The sequence below is a fragment of the Oncorhynchus keta genome, chromosome 24 (assembly GCF_023373465.1).
Source record: "Oncorhynchus keta strain PuntledgeMale-10-30-2019 chromosome 24, Oket_V2, whole genome shotgun sequence".
Taxonomy (NCBI): Eukaryota; Metazoa; Chordata; class Actinopteri; order Salmoniformes; family Salmonidae; genus Oncorhynchus; species Oncorhynchus keta.
Genome location: NC_068444.1, coordinates 40,357,702 through 40,376,380, shown reverse-complemented (window position 1 = coordinate 40,376,380; position 18,679 = coordinate 40,357,702). Strand labels below are relative to the sequence as shown.

Here is an 18,679-nt window from a genome sequence, read left to right as displayed (position 1 = left end):
ACAATATGGCCAAGGAACTTCAGGGAGGTTTGGCAGAAGTTGCTCTTCTTCATATTCAAGGTCAGACCAGCTTCTCTTAGCTTGTCCAACACTGCTTGAAGATCTTAAGTGTCTTTCTCTGTTCTGAGAGTAGATAATTATATCGTCCAGGTAGACGAAACAGATCTTCCCTTTGAGCTCACCTAACGCAATCTCCATGAGTCTTTGGAAAGTGGCAGGTGCATTCTTTAATCCAAAAGGCATCACCTTAAAGGAAAACAAGCCCTCAGCACAGACAAAAGCAGCCTTGTCCTTGCTTTCCTGGTCCATCTCAACCTGCCAATAACCACTATTGAGGTCAAGGGTAGTGAACACAACAGCGCCAGACAATGACTCCAGGATCTCGTGGATGTTAGGAAGAGGATAGGCATCAGTCTGGGAAACATTGTTGGTATTCCTATAGTCCACACAAAATCTAAGACCACCAGTCTTTTTTGGGATGAGGACAACAGGAGCAGCCCAGGGAGAGGAGGAACGTTCTATTATATCTTGTGTTAACATATCATTAATGAGTCCCTTTTGGATGATTAGCTTCGCTGGGGACAAACGATATGGCTTTTGCTTGATCGGCATTTCCTGTGTAAGGAATATTTTGTGCTTCAGGAGCCCGGTGCGTCCCAGCTTTGAAGTACATACATCAGAATTATTCTGCAGCTGTTCCAACAGCCTTAACTCCTCTGGCTGTTCCAGCTGAGCTCTTCTCACAGCCTGTAAAAGGAGATCGTCAGAAGGATTATCAAGGATTAGTGGTACTGGAGCAACAGCTGAGAAGACTGCCACATTTGACCCCAATCATGTAACTTTGTAGCTTCTGATTGGAAGAAATGCTTCTTGCTCGGATTGTATGGAAACCAGTAGCAATTGTGTGTGATATCAATCTGGACACCACTGAAGTATATGAAATCAATTCCCAACACGACAGGAAAAGCAAGGTTCTTGGTTTGTAGGATAACAGAAGGGATCATATAGGAGCGGTTACACAGGCGGAACTCTACCTCACTCCATCCAAGTGGTCGTTTAGCCTCACCATCAGCCAAATAGAGTGGACCTTCTGTCCACGGCTTCAAGTTGTATTGTGGATCTTTAACCTCCTTCCACAGTTTCTCATTGAGCAGTGTGTAGGATGACCCGGTATCCAAGCTGGCTCTTCCTGTCCATGGGCCTATGGACAGGGGTAACACCAGTTGGTGCGGTATTAACTGAAAGGAATGGGATGTCGATGGGGGGGGCGTAGGCAGTGACTCTTGGAGTTTCAGCTCTGGTTAAAGCACCCAGAGTAGGATGGTCATTCCTGCGAAGAGAGTTAGGTGTGTTGGCCTGTTGTGATTTGTGGTTTCTGGAAGGGTTTACTTGATAAAATCTTGGACATGTAGCTGAAGAATGTCCCTTTTGGCTACATCTCCAAAAGAACATGAGGGGTCTTGGCTGGAGACTCTAGCTGTTGTTGATCGTCTGTCTTGAGTAACTGTTTGGGTGTCTTTTTTTTCTCTGGTCATATTGCTGTTGGCCTTCTCTGTCCTTCTCAAACTGCTGTCCCAAGCGAACCAGTCCATCGACAGTGGTGACTCGTTCTCGGAGTTGACTGGCTAGTAGTGGGTTGATGTTCTTCAAGATCAATTTAATGACCTATTCCTCCTCAATGCCAGGTTTCCACCTTCTGCACAGGGAGTGGTAACCGTATGCAAAGTCACAGATACTCTTTCTCTCTTTGTACTCGATTTCTGACTCTGTCTGCCAACTCATCTGTGTAGTCCTCAGACAGAAATGCAGAGGAAAACTTGGCCTCAAAGTCTGCCCAGGAGGTAGTGGTGAGACGTGCCACATCCCACCAGTCTCGAGCTGTCCCATGCAACACATTCCTCAATGTGGCAAGGAGTTTGTCATCAAGCCAGGGGATTAAGGGCAAGAAAGTCCCGACATCTTTCCAGACATATTAGTGCATCAGGACTGTCATCTTTCTTCCCAAAGGTGGGAAATTGCAATTTAATGGGCATCGCCCCCACATGACGTCTACTCATATCACCATGAACAAAAGAGCTAGGAGGGATTGAGGAAGTAGAGGGGGAGGGAGTTATCGGACCATGAAAATGAACACCAGGATGCATGGTGGATTGCATCCTGCAAGGGGTGGCTGTAGCATGGCCTGGTCTTGGCTGTTCAGAGGTGCCAGCTTGGACCTCAGTGGTCTGAATAGCAGTGGACACCAGAGAAACTCTGTGTAAGGAGTTGTGCCTAATGGAGGCCATGTCCACAGACACGTCATCCAACATTTTAACACAATTCGAGAGCTCTGTCTGCAAGTGGTCTACAGTGTTAACCATGGGAGAAAAAACAGAATTAACGTCCTTGAGGACCTCTGTGTGGTGATGTTGCAGGCGCCATTGGAGAGTGGCAGGGAGTTAAACTGCCTGTCCATGGCACCAGTCATTTCCCGTCTTCCACTCTCACTGAGCTCTGTCAGCGTGTGGGTTAGAGTGCTCAGTGAGTTTCTGAATTCCATGCCACTCTGTTTTTGCTCTTCCCTCAGACATTTTAATTTATGGTGGATAAGAGTTTGGAGATGTTGTTGAGTCCGACGAATATCAAGGATGTCACCTTGAAGTCGTAAGACTACAACCTCTGGAGATAAACCAGACAATGGAGGAAGGTTTGGTGTCAGAGGGAGGGCTAGCTCAGTACTGCCACACAGATCCATTTCAATAAGTGAGTAACTGGTTAGACCTCCTGTGGCCTGTGGTCCAGACAGAGCATTCAGATTCCCAGGGCTCTGGCCCAAATCAACTCCATTATCTCCATTCACGTTATGATATGTGTTGTCAGCTTGATGGTCAGAATGGCCCTGTGTATTCCCATTGACAGGTATGACATGGATGAGCACATTATCTTGGGGTGAATCCATTGTTTTAATTCCACACAAGATTTGCATTGGTTAGTTCTCAATGTTGAGCTGTCCTATTTGGGGTGCCATTTTTTTATGGAACGGTTTTGACTTGAGGTTATTATTTATAGTGGTGCCAGGTATGTTGTGCCTACCAGAGAAAACATTGGTTTGTCCTCTTGGTTTGGGAGGGAATGAATCCCATCTGGTCCATCAAGTCTACACCAATACAAAGGACTTATGTAAAAGTCAGGATGGAAATAAACTTTTCATAAACCCTTAAAACATTGGAAAGAACTTCAAACACAACTAGATTATTTTGCGTGGGTTGTATTAGCAACATCAATGATTACACACACATATAATAATATAACACAATGAGTTCTGGTTCCTCCAGAAATGTCCTGTACCTCGGGCCTAAAAAGAGTCCAGCCCGGTAAAGGAGTTCAGGGAACTCCAGTGACCCTTGTCACGCAATGTTTGTCCATTCATTCAAGTGTAGCGTAAACCCAATATTAATCATACAAACAATATAACAATTATTTTACCACAGAACTTTAAAGCGTGTCAACTCTTACTAAGTCCTCAACTACAACTAACTACATAAATCATCACCGTATACACGACATCAAAACAAATGAAATACCGTATACAAAAAGGTTGTAGTCAGTCAGACAATCCAATCCGCCAATAGATCTCCAGCGGAGAAAGGCCACGAAGAACAGAGAGGTGTAGTCCATGGACACAAAGAGTGGTCCGATCCTGGGTAAACTCTATTAGGCTACAAAACACACGTTTAACGGCAACAAAACAAACTGAATAGAGAAGCTTCGGGAAGTGAGGGTTGAACACATCCTCATTCACGTCTCCATCACAACCCTTTTTGCGCAGCTGATGCTGGCTATTTAATTGGGAATGAAAGGGTAAAGCGCCCTATTGGAAGGAGAAGCACTGAGAAGGTTCAGAAAAATTCAGGGCCGTCACAGTGTGACTTCTACAATGACAGCGCCGAGTTGTGCCTGTGCCATTACGTTTCTCTGTGGGTGCCAACTAGAGGTCGACCGATTATGATTTTTCAACGCCATACCGATACCGAATATTGGAGGACCAAAAAAGCCGATACTGATTAATCGGACGATTTTTATTTATTTATTTTTATTATTTAATATATATATATATATATATTATTTTAAGTGTTTTTGTAATAACGACAAATAAACACTTATTTTAACTTAATATAAGACATCAATAAAATCAATTTAGCCTCAAGTAAATAATGAAACATGTTCAATTTGGTTTAAATAATGCAAAAACAAAGTGTTGGAGAAGAAAGTAAAAGTGCAATATGTGCTATGTAAGAAATCTAATGTTTCAGTTACTTGCTCAGAACATGAAAACATGAAAGCTGGTGGTGACTTTTAACATGAGTCTTCAATATTTCCAGGTAAGAAGTTTTAGGTTGTAGTTATTATAGGAATTATAGGACTATTTCCCTCTATACCATTTGTATTTCATTAACCTTTGACTATTGGATGTTCTTACAGGCACTTTAGTATTGCCAGTGTAACAGTGTATAGCTTCCGCTCCTCCCTGGGCTCGAACCAGCAACACATCGACAACAGCCACCATCGAAGCAGCGTTACCCATGCAGAGCAAGGGGAACAACTACTAGAAGGCTCAGAGCAAGTGACGCTTGAAACGCTATTAGCGCGCGCCAACTAGCTAGCCATTTCACTTCGGTTACACCAGCCTCATCTCGGGAGTTGATAGGCTTGAAGTCATAAACAGCGCAATGCTTGACGCACAACGAAGAACTGCTGGCAAAACGCACTAAAGTGCTGTTTGAATTAATGTTTAGTGCCTGCTTCAACATACCACCGCTCAGTCAGATACTTGTATGCTCAGTCAAATCATATGCAATGCAGGACACGCTAGATAATATCTAGTAATATCATCAACCATGTTTAGTTAACTAGTGATTATGATTGATTGTTTTTTATAAGATAAGTTTATGCTAGCTAGCAACTTACCTTGGTTTACTGCATTCGCGTAACAGGCAGTCTCCTTGTGGAGTGCAACGAGAGAGAGCCAGGTCGTTATTGCGTTGGACTAGTTTACTGTAAGGTTGCAAGATTGGATCCCCCGAGCTGACAAGGTGACTCTGTCATTCTGCCCCTGAACAAGGCAGTTAACCCACCGTTCCTAGGCCATCATTGAAAATAAGAATGTGTTCTTAACTGACTTGCCTAGTTAAATAAAGGTATATAAAAAAAAAAATTGGCAAATCGGCTCCCAAAAATACCGATTTCCGATTGTTATGAAAACTTGAAATCATCCCTAATTAATCCCCATTCCAATTAATTGGTCGACCTCTAGTGCCAGCCCAATAATGTGAGAGAGGGAATCGTCAAAGACAGATTTGCTTTTGTGTCAATTGAATGGATTACTTTAATCTGAATAATCTGATGTTTGTTCTGAAAAGATGCCAAATGCGAGCTGACCGTACTGACATGATTATTATAAGAGACACCGAAAAAAGATAGGAACATCTAAAATAGACCTGCATACAGTTTGAAAATGTCTATCAGAGAGAGAGAGAGAGAGGGGAGAGGCTGCTGTTGTCATAGTGAGGTTCACTCCTCTACACACACAACCAAAAATAGATAATCTGTTATTAATCAGTTTACTCATGCTAATCAATCTCTTTGTCCTGGTGTAAAGGAGTGTGTGTGCGTGCGTGCGTGCCTGTGGGCAATGAAGATGAAAGGAAAGGAGAATCTGTCACAGCAAGATAAGTAGAAATGTGGCCTGTGTCCCAACCTCCCAGCTTGTTAGGTCATCATTCATTCACATAGCAGCGTGGCACCTGTGCTATAGAGAAAGGTGAGAGAAGGTGAAACCCATCCATTGCCTCATTGTGCTCTAGGCTACTGCGGGAGCAGTGGATCCGAGCCAGGTACGAGAGGAACGAGTTTGAGTTCATCGAGAAACAGGAGCCATACTCTGCAGGTGAGCTGGCACACACACACACACACACAAGGTTTGCCTATGCAAAGCTATGGATGCAGAGCTATGCAAAATCAAACCACCAAATAGTCCTCTGAAAATAAACGAAATCCTTTCCCAAGCATCAAGTCAGAACTTTTGTTAAAATCCATTGCACTCAACAGTGGCCACATAAATGCTTTTTGTGAACTATGAATTTGAAGAACGGATGACGTTGAGGCGTAGAATGAAGGCAGAGTGAATATGTCTGGCCTTGTATTCTTCCTTGGTGGTTGTTTGTGTTCTTACTAAGCTGAGGCAGACAGTATAAGTGTCAATGTCAGTGAATGACTCATGCTCTTTTTTTCATTGCATGAAAGCACTCTGGCTCTTATTGGAGCCAGACTGGACTCTCATTGATTAAAGATGACCTCATCTGTTTACTATGAGATTCAACTTCCTCCTTGGGCACACACGCACACAGTAGTGATTCGCGGGTTGACTCATATCCCGCAGTTATATCCTCAGGGTGGTCAGGTTTAGGGTTACGCAATATTGTGTGGATGAAGGGCTTAGGAGGTGCAATAAAAATCCATCCGTATTCTTGTGCAATTCATATCTATAGGCTACTTTGAGGTTGTTGTTTTTTATCTGGCATTAGCTTTAGGGCCTAACTGTATGCGCACCAAATACATGCCGTTTTTTTTGTTCCAGCAGAACATTACTAGGCTACTCTGTTAAGGTATCACGGGATCCGGATCCGGCTAATTTAGGAGGTTTTCAGCACCAGAGAACAACCAGTATTAAAATTAGGAACAAAGGTTGTATTTACATCTTCTTTTGATTTATTTGCTGTCCAGTAAAATGAGTGCAGGTACATATTTACAACAGCAGTTCTCCTGATACCTGTAAAGAACAGGCTTATATACCCACAATACCCCGGCACGCCCGATTGTAGAGAGACCATACCAATGCGCACTTAAAGCGGATACATGAATAGACCATCGCTATAGGCACTAAAAGGAAATCAAATAGACAGACCTCACCTCATCTTAATTACACACGCACACACACACACACACACACACACACACACACACACACACACACACAGCTATATTTCTGTGATACATAGGGATGCATTGGGCAGGTGATTTGTATTTGTTTATGTCTATTTGCATCACATAATATTTTAATATTATTTGCATCATCCAGGGTTAACCCAGGGTTAAAATGAATAGATCCATAGGTCCTACCCTCATCCAGTCATCTGTCGCCTCGCTACCCTCTTTAAGGCCTTATATGTTCTGTTACCTTTCAGTACCTGTCAAAAGTTTGGACACACCTGCTCATTCAAGATTTTTTGATTATTCAATGTGAAGACAATAAAACTATGAAATAACACATGTGGAATCATGTAGTAACCACGATTCCAACAAATCAAAATATATTTTATATTTGAGGTTCTTCAAATAGCCACCCTTTGCCTTGATGACAGCTTTGCACACTCTTGGCATTCTCTCAACCAGCTTCATGAGGTAGTCACCTGGAATACATTTCAATAAACAGGTGTGCCTTGTTAAAAAGTTCATTTGTGGAATTTCTTTCCTTCTTAATGAGTTTGAGCCAATCAGTTGTATTGTGACAATGTAGGGTGGTATACAGAAGATATCCCTATTTGGTAAAATACCAAGTCCATATTATGGCAAGAACAGTTCAAATAAGCAAAGAGAAATAACAGTCCATCATTACATTAAGACATGAAGGTCAGTCAATCTGGAAAATTTCAAGAACTTTGAAAGTTTCTTCAAGTGAAGTCGTAAAAACCATCAAGTGTTATGATGAAACTGGCTCTCATGAGGATCGCCACAGGAAAGGAAGACCCGTAGACACCTCTGCTGCAGAGGATAAGTTAATTAGAGTTAACTGCACCTCAGATTGCAGGCCAAATAAATGCTTCACAGAGTTCAAGTAACAGACACATCACAACATCAATTGTGCAGAGGAGACTGCGAGAATCAGGCCTTCATGGTCGAATTGCTGCAAAGAAACCACTACTAAAGTACACCAATAAGAAGAAGAGACTTGCTTGGGCCAAGAAACACGAGCAATGGACATTCGACCGGTGAAAATCTGTCCTTTGTTCTGATGAGTCCAAATTTTAGATATCTGGTTCCAACCGCTGTGTCTTTGTGAGACGCAGAGTAGGTAAACGGATGATCTCCGCATGTGTGGTTCCCACCGTGAAGCATGGAGGAGGAGGTGTGATGGTGTAGGGTGCTTTGCTGGTCACATGGTCTGTGATTTATTTAGAATGAAAGGCACACTTAACCAGCATGACCTCAACCCAATTGAAATGGTTTGGGATAAGTTGGACCCCAGAGTGAAGAAAAAGCAGCCAACAAGTACTCACCATAAGTGGGTACTCCTTTAAGACTGCTGGAAAGCATTCCTCATGAAGCTGGTTGAGAGAATGCCAAGAGTGTGCAAAGCTGTCAAGGCAAAGGGCTACTTTAAAGAATCTCAAATATATTTTGATTTGTTTAACACTTTTTTTTGTTTACTACATGGTTTCATATGTGTTATTTAATCATGTTGATGCCTTCACTATTATTCTACAATGTAGAAAATAGTAAAATAAAGAAAAACCCTTCAATGAGTAGGCGTGTCCAAACTTTTGACTGGTACTGTGTATCCTTCTGTAGGTGCAGGGAGGGTGGTGGTAAACTAGACTCCCAGTGCTCAATGGCTGTATTGATTCTGCATGCAGAGAAAAGGGAGGAGTGGGGGTTGTTATTGATCGATGGTGGTAATGAAAGGTGAATAAATCACAATTAACTGGGAAAAAGAGAGATGCCAACCTCTGTCACCAGGGGATGGAGAGAGGGAGGAGAAAACAGGGGGACAGATGAGGAAGGAGAGACGTTGGGGGGATTATGGGACTTGAGGGGTGTTAGATGGGATTAGTAGTATTGATACAGTATATGCGAGTGTGTATGAGATAGATAGATGGGGATACAGTGAACAGAGATTTGTGGGAGGGAGGAGAAAGGAAAATAGAGAAGTGAAGAGAGAAAATGGAGGAGGGAGAAAGAGAGAATAAGAGAGAGTAAGAGAGAGTTGAAGAGCGTGTGTAGTCTGTAATGGATTATACACCGTGCTCTGTACTGCCACTTAATTAAACCACTTCCTGTCTGTAAGAGGTCCAGAAATAGACTGGAAGGACTAGAGTGCTGTGTCATTGACATGTAAAAGAATGTACAGTGTACTTTACCATCAGTGAGGTTATTCTTTTCTTCCTTCATTCTGTTTTATGACTTCCTCTCTCATATACTCTCTTTCACCTAAAGCCCCTCGCTCTGTCTCTTCATCCCTCTCTTTCTGTCTCCCTTTCACCCTCCCTTCATACGCTTTGGTATTTCTTGATTACACCAGAGAGTTATTTCAGTTTGTCTGAGTTTGTCTGGTGGGTTTCTATCTGCCCAGGGTACAGAGAGGGGTTTCTATGGAAACGCGGGCGAGACAACGGCCAGTTCCTCAGCCGGAAATTCATCCTGTCAGAACGAGAGGGGGCGCTCAAGTATTTCAACAAGCAGGACGTAAGGCTGGAGTCAACACGTAGTCACATCTGCACATGCTCTCACACATAAATACAAGCATGTTCCTGGGAAACGTAATCTCCAGCTAACTTATGCTACTAGCTTTCAGGTTAATCATCTCTTTCAAGTTAATCATGAATACCTGTATAGCACGCTATGTATATGTGTCCACAAGGAAACTAAAACAAATACCTCAACAGACTTAATCTCCTTACCTATCTTTTTGTGTTTACTGGAAACATACAGTATGTATTATTCGATGTAACAATTTATACGTATACTGTATTTATGTACCGTACAGTTTGTGTATCTCCCCCAGGCGCGGGACCCCAAGGCAGTGATGAAGATCGAGACTCTCAACGCCACGTTCCAGCCGGCTAAGATAGGCAACCCCTACGGCCTGCAGATTACTTACCTGAGAGACAACAGCACCAGGAACATCTTTGTCTACCACAGCGATTCTAAGGTGAGGCATTATGGGTGACTGTGACAAAAAAGGACTCTGCGGCTTTGTATCCTGGATCGCAGATCTGTTTATACTGGTATAGCCAACTCCTATTGTAATATGTGTAAATGCACGGAATTCTTAGAGATATGATGCATGATGAATCATCAATTTAATGGTACACCTAATATGGCTGCTGTTACTCATATCAAGGAACACTGATTTACAGCGGTTGCACCACTAAAAGTTTTGCGATTGTGCTGCGGGACTTAGAGGTAATTTGTGGTTTAGTATGGTACTCTGCGTCATCACTTCATTGCTCCAGACCAGCGCAAGGGGGAGTTGGAGCACTGATTATGCTTTTGGGTCCTCCTGTGTCTCTAACTGGCAATGAATGTGCGACATAAACCTAAATAGTAACTGATAATTGACTGACGACTTCAGTATTACCTACTAAAACTGTTTTTATTATTTTACTCTTATGATGTACTGTATGCCACTCCTGACCGGTCACGTTGTACAGCGCCTGAGTGGCGCAACATTCTAAGACACTGCAAGCTGGTTTACAACGGATGCTGGTTCAATACCCATTTGTTGATTGTAGGTTTCTCTCCCTCTAAAAACATAAATAAATCATTCTAAATAACAAACTGGCTTTATTTACAAATTAGTAACAATGTCTCACCCCATGTTCAAGAATTGACTTTTGCTCTCTCATTTTACTGTAATGAACACGAGGGGAGGCAGAGAGCTGGTTTCAAGCGCAGGGCGCAGCAGGTGTTTGTTGCAAAGGACCACAGGAGGAGGCAGGTAGATGGGTCCAGGGGCAGGCAGAAGGTCATACACAGGGGGTCCAAAAGGACAACAGTACAGGCAGGGGAAAGGCTGGTAACATAGTCCGGGAGAGCAGGCAATATGTAGATAACAGGAAATCCAATAGGCTAAAGTACAGGCAGGGAATAGGCAAAAGGTGTCGTTAGTGAGGCAGGCAGAAACTATCATACACGGGAGGAGTAACTCACCGGAAAACCATCTCTCTGAAAGACGTGTGTCACAAAACAAAGGATACCTCACAGTGATGCGGTGCAAAGAACTGAACTAAATAGTGTGTGATAATGACATACAGGTGTGTGAACAGGTGATGATCACAATTCAGGTGATTGGGATCTGGAGAGTGAGCTGCGTTCAGGGGATCTAGGTATTTGAGGGTGTGAGTTGAAAGCAGACGTTACATTATGTTATTTGAAAACAAAATCATCTCCAAAATATTGCGATTATTATTAATTGACAATTATATAAAAGCCTGTTGGATATTCTCACAGATATATTATTAACCCTGTTATTAGCAGGACAATATATATTGGTCATATTGGTCATGGCTCCTGAGTGGAGCACAATGAGATTGCCTTGCAGTTCTCTAGCTGTATCCACTGAAAGTGTGCAAGGTTCAAGGCACGAGGGTAGGGGGCACGGGATGGGCCGCAGAACCGCACACAGAAGGCCGACCTAGCCCATGGGGAAGGGAGGAGGAGGGGTGTGGACCCCCACCCCGCCAGACTGGCAACACTAAGGGGCTTTGCACTAAAAATGGCGCTGACTAGGGAAACGCTCCCGCTGTTCTGTTCTTAGTGCCAGTCTGCACGTTGAAACTAAAACAATGTAACTAATAATGGCATCTTTATGCTTTCATTCATAAAATAATGATAAAATACTCTTTCAAAATGCTGATGTTTATTTAGTTATGGATCCATTACTATGGGAATAAATATCACTGAATTACAGCAATATCCTTCAATCCTCTACATGTAATTATTGTGGAGCTGGCTAAAGGAATTTGTAGGGGGTTGCCGTCACACACAGAGTTGCTGGCTGGCGGGCTGTTTTTCTCTGAGGGTTTACTGCTGTGCACACAGGTGACCATCTCTCTCAGTAGCAAGTCACCCTTGTCTGTGGGTTAGGATGAAAGGCACAGCATGTACAGCCTCCTCAGCTGGTTAACAGACAAGATGGCAAGCTTGAACAGAACAGTACTATTAAAGCTGTTTTGTCGTGAAATAATACCTTGATCACGTCTCGTAATGTTCCATACTGTAGCAGGTTTACGGTCTTCTCATTGCAGGGATGACTATGAATAAGGCATGTATCTGACTAGCTCTGACCAGGATGCTTTTGTGTCTTTTGTTTTGGTAGGAAATGGTGGACTGGTTCAACGCTATCAGAGCTGCCAGGTTCCATTACCTTCAGGTGGCCTTCCCTGGAGCCAGTGATGAGGAGGTGAGGCCACAATATATATTTAGCAATGAGTATTACCACAATTTAACACAATTAAACAAACACTTTTCTCTATTGTCTTTGCCTTCAGCTGGTGCCCAAACTGACACGTAGCTTCATGAAAGAAGGCTTCATGGAGAAGACAGGCCCAAAGCACACAGAGGGCTTTAAGAAAAGGTGGTTCACCATGGACGACAGGAGACTCATGTACTTCAAAGATCCTCTGGTGAGGAGTCAGACACACCCTGCCCTAAAACAACTGATCCATTCTGAATGAACCCTACTTGTCATAACTTTCAATTCTGTGGCGTACAGCATACTTTATTCTCTGATATCTCTCTCTCTGATCTCTCTCACGCTCTCTTTCCCCCCCGCCGCCTCTCCCCCCTCCTCTCTCAGGACGCCTATGCAAGGGGAGAGGTGTTCATCGGCAGTAAAGAGAACAGCTACACTGTGCTCCCAGGCCTTCCCCCCTCAACACAGGGCTACCACTGGAACCATGGCATCACCATAGTAACGCCAGACAGGAAGTTCCTGTTTGCCTGCGAGACGGAGGCGGAGCAGAGGGACTGGATCGCTGCCTTCCAGAGGGTCATCAACAGACCCATGAGACCACAAGAGTATGCAGGTAAGTCATGAGGCTGAATTACACCGGCGTGCTCGAGTATGCTCTACATTAAGTGTACTCTTGAGTGGGGCTGTGACCGTACATTGACCGTATTACTGCCGCACCAGTGGTCACAAGTCATGATGGCAGTCAAATTCCACATGACCGTTTAGTCACGGTAATTAGGATTCTCCCAGCTCTGATGCTGCTGCTGGTCATTTGTAGCCTACAAAACTTGCTAACTGCCTGGTACTCAGCACTCTATTGTCCCTCTAATCACTCTGACATCAATGCAAATGTAATCGAAAATCTCATGATGAGTGCTCATGTTGCGCAACATTTCTGAGGTTTGATGGCCAATATTAAAAAGAGAATCCCATTAGCATTCTATAGGCTAGGTCTACAACATTTTATTTATCAACTTTCCTAATATTAAGCACATTGATTCCCTTCAACACAGGAGTATAGCCTATCTGGCTGGCATGAAAATGAACCATGGAGCCTCCCGGGTGGCGCAGTGGTTAAGGGCGCTGTACTGCAGCGCTAGCTGTGCCATCAGAGACTCTGAGTTCGGGCCCAGGCTCTGTCGTAACTGGCCGCGACCGGGAGGACCGTGGGGAGACGCACAATTGGCCTAGCGTCGTCCGGGTTAGGGAGGGCTTGGCCATGATGTCCTTGTCTCATAGCGCACCAGCGAGTCCTGTGGGGGGCCGTGCTCGGTTGCCAGGTGCACGGTGTTTCCTCCGACACATTGGTTGGATGCGCGCTGTGTTAAGAAACAGTGCAGCTTGGTTGGGTTGTGTATCGGATGCATGACTTTCAACCTTCGTCTCTCCCGAGCCCGTACCGGAGTTGTAGCGATGAAACTAAAACTACTAAAACAATTGGATACCATGAAATTGGAGAGAAAAAGGGGTAAAAAAAAAGAAAAGAGAAAAAAGAAAATGAACCATGCGTCCTCCATTCGCTATTGTATAGATGACGTGTATTTTTTCCCCAAGCTCCTGTTTCCGAGACAGGTGCATGATTACGGTCCATTCTAAATCAAACCTCATTTCACACACATATTATACGTAAAGACAACATTTAAATCAAGAATAGTCTGATGGGTGACAATATTAGACTATCACTTGTGAATGATGCCCAGCTTGTGCATTAAGGCAAGAAGCGCATACCTTTTCAAATCATAGTCCCCTGCATGTATCCTAGACCATAGGTCTATATGTTTTGATAAGGATTGTAATTGCAACTAAAGTGGCCAAATAACTTGTTAAAATGAAGCACATGAATCTTCTTTATAACCGGTGTAGAGCCTAACTGGTGTACATAAGCAGCGCGTGAGTTAAGTTTGGGGAAGATCATTTTCAACATAAAAACGCACCTTTATAATAAAGCATTACACCCATAATCACATTTGCCATCACTTTTGAGAACAGTGTTTTCTTCTAATTGATTGCATTTTGGAACATTCGCGCTTATTGCTTAAACGATCAGCTTCATATACAAGTGGTTGTATTCATTTGGGATCTACCACATCCCACAACTGTCTCAGAGTATGTTTGGAATATTTATTTATTGCACAGAAGCACAAGTTGACCAATAGGCCAACATTTGTACTATGGGGGATAGTAGGTTGAAATAAGCAATTGCTTTTGCTGTTCGTCAGGCCTACTCATCTTGTTGGCTGATGAAATGTAGGATAAATGTGGACAGTTCTAACATCTTCAATATGCGCCTCGGAATTCAATAAGAGGGAAGCACACAGATGCGTCCCAGATGTGTCTGACTCCATTCACTTGAAGCCTACTACTTAGCTGAAATGCCTGTGAAAAGGACACGTGATGGGCATTAGCTACAGTTGTCTGGAAGTTTATATACACTTAGGTTGGAGTCATTTCAACCACTCCACAAATTTCTTGTTAACAAACTATAGTTTGGGCAAGTCGGTTAGGACATAATAGTAGTAATAATAATAATAATAGTACTTTTTCCAACAATTGTTTACATACAGATTATTTCACCTATAATTCACTGTATCACAATTCCAGTGGGTCAGAAGTTTACATACACTAAGTTGACTATGCCTTTAAACAGCTTGTAAAATTCCATAAAATGATGTCATGGCTTTAGAAGCTTCTGATAGGCTAATTGACGTATTTTGAGTCAATTGGAGGTGTACCTGTGGATGTATTTCAAGGCCTACCTTCAAACTCCGTTCCTCTTTGCTTGACATCATGGGAAGATCAAAAGAAATCAGCCAAGACCTCAGACAAAAATTATAGACGTCCACAAGTCTGGTTCATCCTTGGGAGCAATTTCCAAACGCCTGAAGGTACCACGTTCATCTGTACAAACAATAGTACGCAAGTATAAACACCAGCTGTAATACCGCTCAGGAAGGATACGCGTTCTGTCTCCTAGAGATGAATGTACTTTGGTGCGAAAAGTGCAAATCAATCCCATAACAATAGCAAAGGACCTTGTGAAGATGCTGGAGGAAACCGGTACAAAAGTATTTATATCCACAGTAAAATGAGTCCTATATCGACATAGCCTGAAAGATCGCTCAGCAAGAAAGTAGCCACTGCTCCAAAACGCCATATAAAAGACTACGGTTTGCAACTGCACATGGGACAAAGATCATACTTTTTGGAGAAATGTCCTCTGGTCTGATGAAACAGAAATAGAACTGTTTGGCCATAATGAGCATTGTTATGTTTGAAGGAAAAAGGGGGAGGCTTGCAAACCAAAGAACACCATCCCAACCGTGAAGTACGGGGGTGGCAGCATTATGTTGTGGGCGTGCTTTGCTGCAGGAGGTGCTGGTGCACTTCACAAAATACAAAATAGGCATCATGAGGCAGGAAAATGATGTGGATATATTGAAGCAACATCTCAAGACATAAGTCAGGAAGTTAAAGCTTGGTCGCAAATTGGTCTTCCAAATGGACAATAACCCCAAGCATACTTCCGAAGTTGTGGCAAAATGGCTTAAGGAGAACAAGTCAAGGTATTGGAGTGGCCATCACAAAGCCCTGACCTCAATCCCATAGAAAATCTGTGGACAGAACTGAAAAAGCGTGTGCGAGCAAGGAGGCCTACAAACCTGACTCAGTTACACCAGCTCTGTCAGGAGGAACGGGCCAAAATTCACCCAACTTATTGTGGAAGGCTACCTGAAACGTTTGACCCAAGTTAAACAATTTACAGGCAATGCTACCAAATACTAATTGAGTGTATGTAAACTTCTGACCCTCTGGGAAAGTGATGTAAGAAATAAAAGCTGAAATCAATCATTCTCTCTACTATTATTCTGACATTTCACATTTTTTAAATAAACTGGTGATCCTAACTGAACTGACAGGGATTTTTTTTTTTTACCCCTTTTTCTCCCCAATTTCGTGGTTGTTTAATTGTTTAGTAGCTACTATCTTGTCTCATCACTACAACTCCCGTACGGGCTCGGGAGAGACGAAGGTTGAAAGTCATGCGTCCTCTGATACACAACCCAACCAAGCCGCCCTGCTTTTTAACACAGCGCCATCCAACCTGGAAGCCAGCCACACCAATGCGCCGGAGGAAACACTGTGCACCTGGCAACCTTGGTTAGCACGCACTGTGCCCGGCCCGCCACAGGAGTCGCTGGTGCGCGGTGAGACAAGGATTTCCCTACCGGGAAGGAGATGAGACAAGGATTTCCAAAGTCCCTGGTGGTACAGCTGGCGCTGCAGTACAGCGCCCTTAACCACTGTGCCACCCGGGAGACCAAGACAGGGAATTTTTACTGGGATTAAATGTCAGGAATTGTGAAAAACTGAGTTGAAATGTATTTGGCTAAGGTGTATGTACACTTCTGACTTCGACTGGACATCTCAGAGAGCCATGTGAGTGAGAGGTGCTTCGGAGCATGCAGCTGGGAGAAGGGAATTATAATTAGCTTATTATATTCAGCCCAAGGGGACAATGGCCACTGATTTTTTTAGGGGGCATTACCGCCACACAAGGGGAAATTCGAGGCCTGGTGAGAATATTATCAAGTGCTCGTCAAATTGTGAATGAGAGACTGATGAAATTAGTGAAGCTTGTGGCTTTTTTCAAATCATCACTCGAGTCCCATCATGCAGCCTTAGAATGTATTAAAAATCTTAACATATAGGCCAACGTTTGTATCACACCTAAAGTTGCATAAATAACTAAAGTTGCATAGAAAGCATATAGGACTGGTTTCTTTGTGAACCGCTCAATACAGAATAGCCACATGTACGCACCTCCATTGAAATCGTTTAGAGAAAATATTCTTTCTATTTTATGTTCAATTGTATTCTTCATACTATAAAATATATTTTTTAATTATGCCACAGAATTATAAGCAAATCTTGTCTGCTAAATGAATGGGTGTAGCCCACAGCCAAATGGCATAGCCATGTCAGGGCCCAACATAAGAACAACTCTGAGTATGCTATTCTGTTAATTTTAAATGCTATTCTGTTCATTTTTTCACATGATTTTTCTTAAGACCTGTCAAAAATAAATGATAAATAAATGGATTTATTAGTTTAAAAAACAAATGTAGATGTTCTAAAGACCTGCATCCGTGGCTTGGAGGCTATGCGTGGAAGCCAGGAGAAGCTAAATGCATTTATGCTCATTAACGGTCGATTACCGTGAGCCCGGGCAGTTATTCTCATGACAATCACCGGCTGCCACAGCCTTACTCTTGAGGAGTATGCATGTATGCAGATATTGCATCTTTGCAATAATATTTGCAGGCTATGTACAACCCCCGATTGAACTAGTCAAGGTCTCACAAGCAGTTGCTTGGCTGAAGCCAATGTTTTATGGCAGGGCTAAAACAAAAACCTGCACACCGGGTAACTCCCTAGCACCAGCATTGGTATTAATCACTATAATTATAGATTGATGTTGTGTTTTTAGAGGCAGTCCAAAGCAGGGTAATGAGTGATTGCCTGTTTATGTACTGTACTGTGCTTATATGCCTTTCTGTGATTGTATCTCTATGTTGTGGTAACACTTACTGGTTTTCTGCTCTTCACTGTGCAGTGGAGGCCCATTTCAAACACAAGCCCTGAGACTGGAGCTAGAGCTGTCACTCTACTGGTCAGCTCAAGTCCCACCAAGAACAGAACAGACAGGATTTCTCTGCAGAGACCCCAGAATAACACAAGTCTCTACTGTACCTGGAGCGAAGGAACGAGATGATAGAGATGAAAGAAATATATCAGAGAGGAGAGAGAAAAACAATAAAATGTCTTACATCTCGACCTCTTCTGAACCTGATGCCTAAACCGGGGGTTAGAGGTCAGGGGTCAGGGGATTTGAGAGGAGAGAAAATAACACTGAAATATCAATTCCCCTGCTGCCGCTCTCCACATAGACTCTTCCACACTGCACCCCCTCTCTTAGTGTTGTGAGTGGTTCCTCCCTTGTTGTATACTAATGAGTCATGTTCACTCTGTTTGTTGAGAGCAGTACTGTAAATGTAATTTATTGATTGGACAGTTTTGATGACAGTGGATTTATGCAATTTCTCTGATTGTTCTAAACGTATGCTTTTAGGCAGAGTCATACACATCTCGTGGCTGTTTATTTTGAAATATAAATGTGAATGTAAATATTTTGTTACTTCATGCAACAGGGTTGTAATTGATTTAATATTAAGTGATTCAATCAAATTGTGTTTATCATTGAAAGACACTAGATGGCACTCTAGGCCATTGTAATACATCACCCATGATGTGCATTGTCATTCTATTGGTCTGCCGCTGTAATAAACTCGACAGGGATCCAAGCTGAGAACAATCCCGTTGACCGTGTCTCCTTTACTTCGGATTGTT

General features: G+C 43.0%; 1 protein-coding gene across 3 annotated transcripts in view; it reads left to right on the top strand.

The window, feature by feature from the left end:
• The window catches only part of LOC118357543 (arf-GAP with dual PH domain-containing protein 1-like), a 48,651-nt gene extending 29,972 nt beyond the window's left edge, over positions 1-18,679 (top strand). The window contains exons 3-9 of one of the 3 annotated variants that reach the window (XM_035734740.2): positions 5,844-5,926; positions 9,389-9,501; positions 9,803-9,967; positions 12,137-12,220; positions 12,309-12,443; positions 12,617-12,845; positions 17,886-18,679. In XM_035734740.2, coding sequence (XP_035590633.1) covers positions 5,844-5,926; positions 9,389-9,501; positions 9,803-9,967; positions 12,137-12,220; positions 12,309-12,443; positions 12,617-12,845; positions 17,886-17,914 — 838 coding nt within the window. In that variant the 3' untranslated portion in view covers positions 17,915-18,679. The remainder of the gene's footprint in view (positions 1-5,843; positions 5,927-9,388; positions 9,502-9,802; positions 9,968-12,136; positions 12,221-12,308; positions 12,444-12,616; positions 12,846-17,885) is intronic. The other 2 variants (XM_035734738.2, XM_035734739.2) reach the window with 2 other exon arrangements.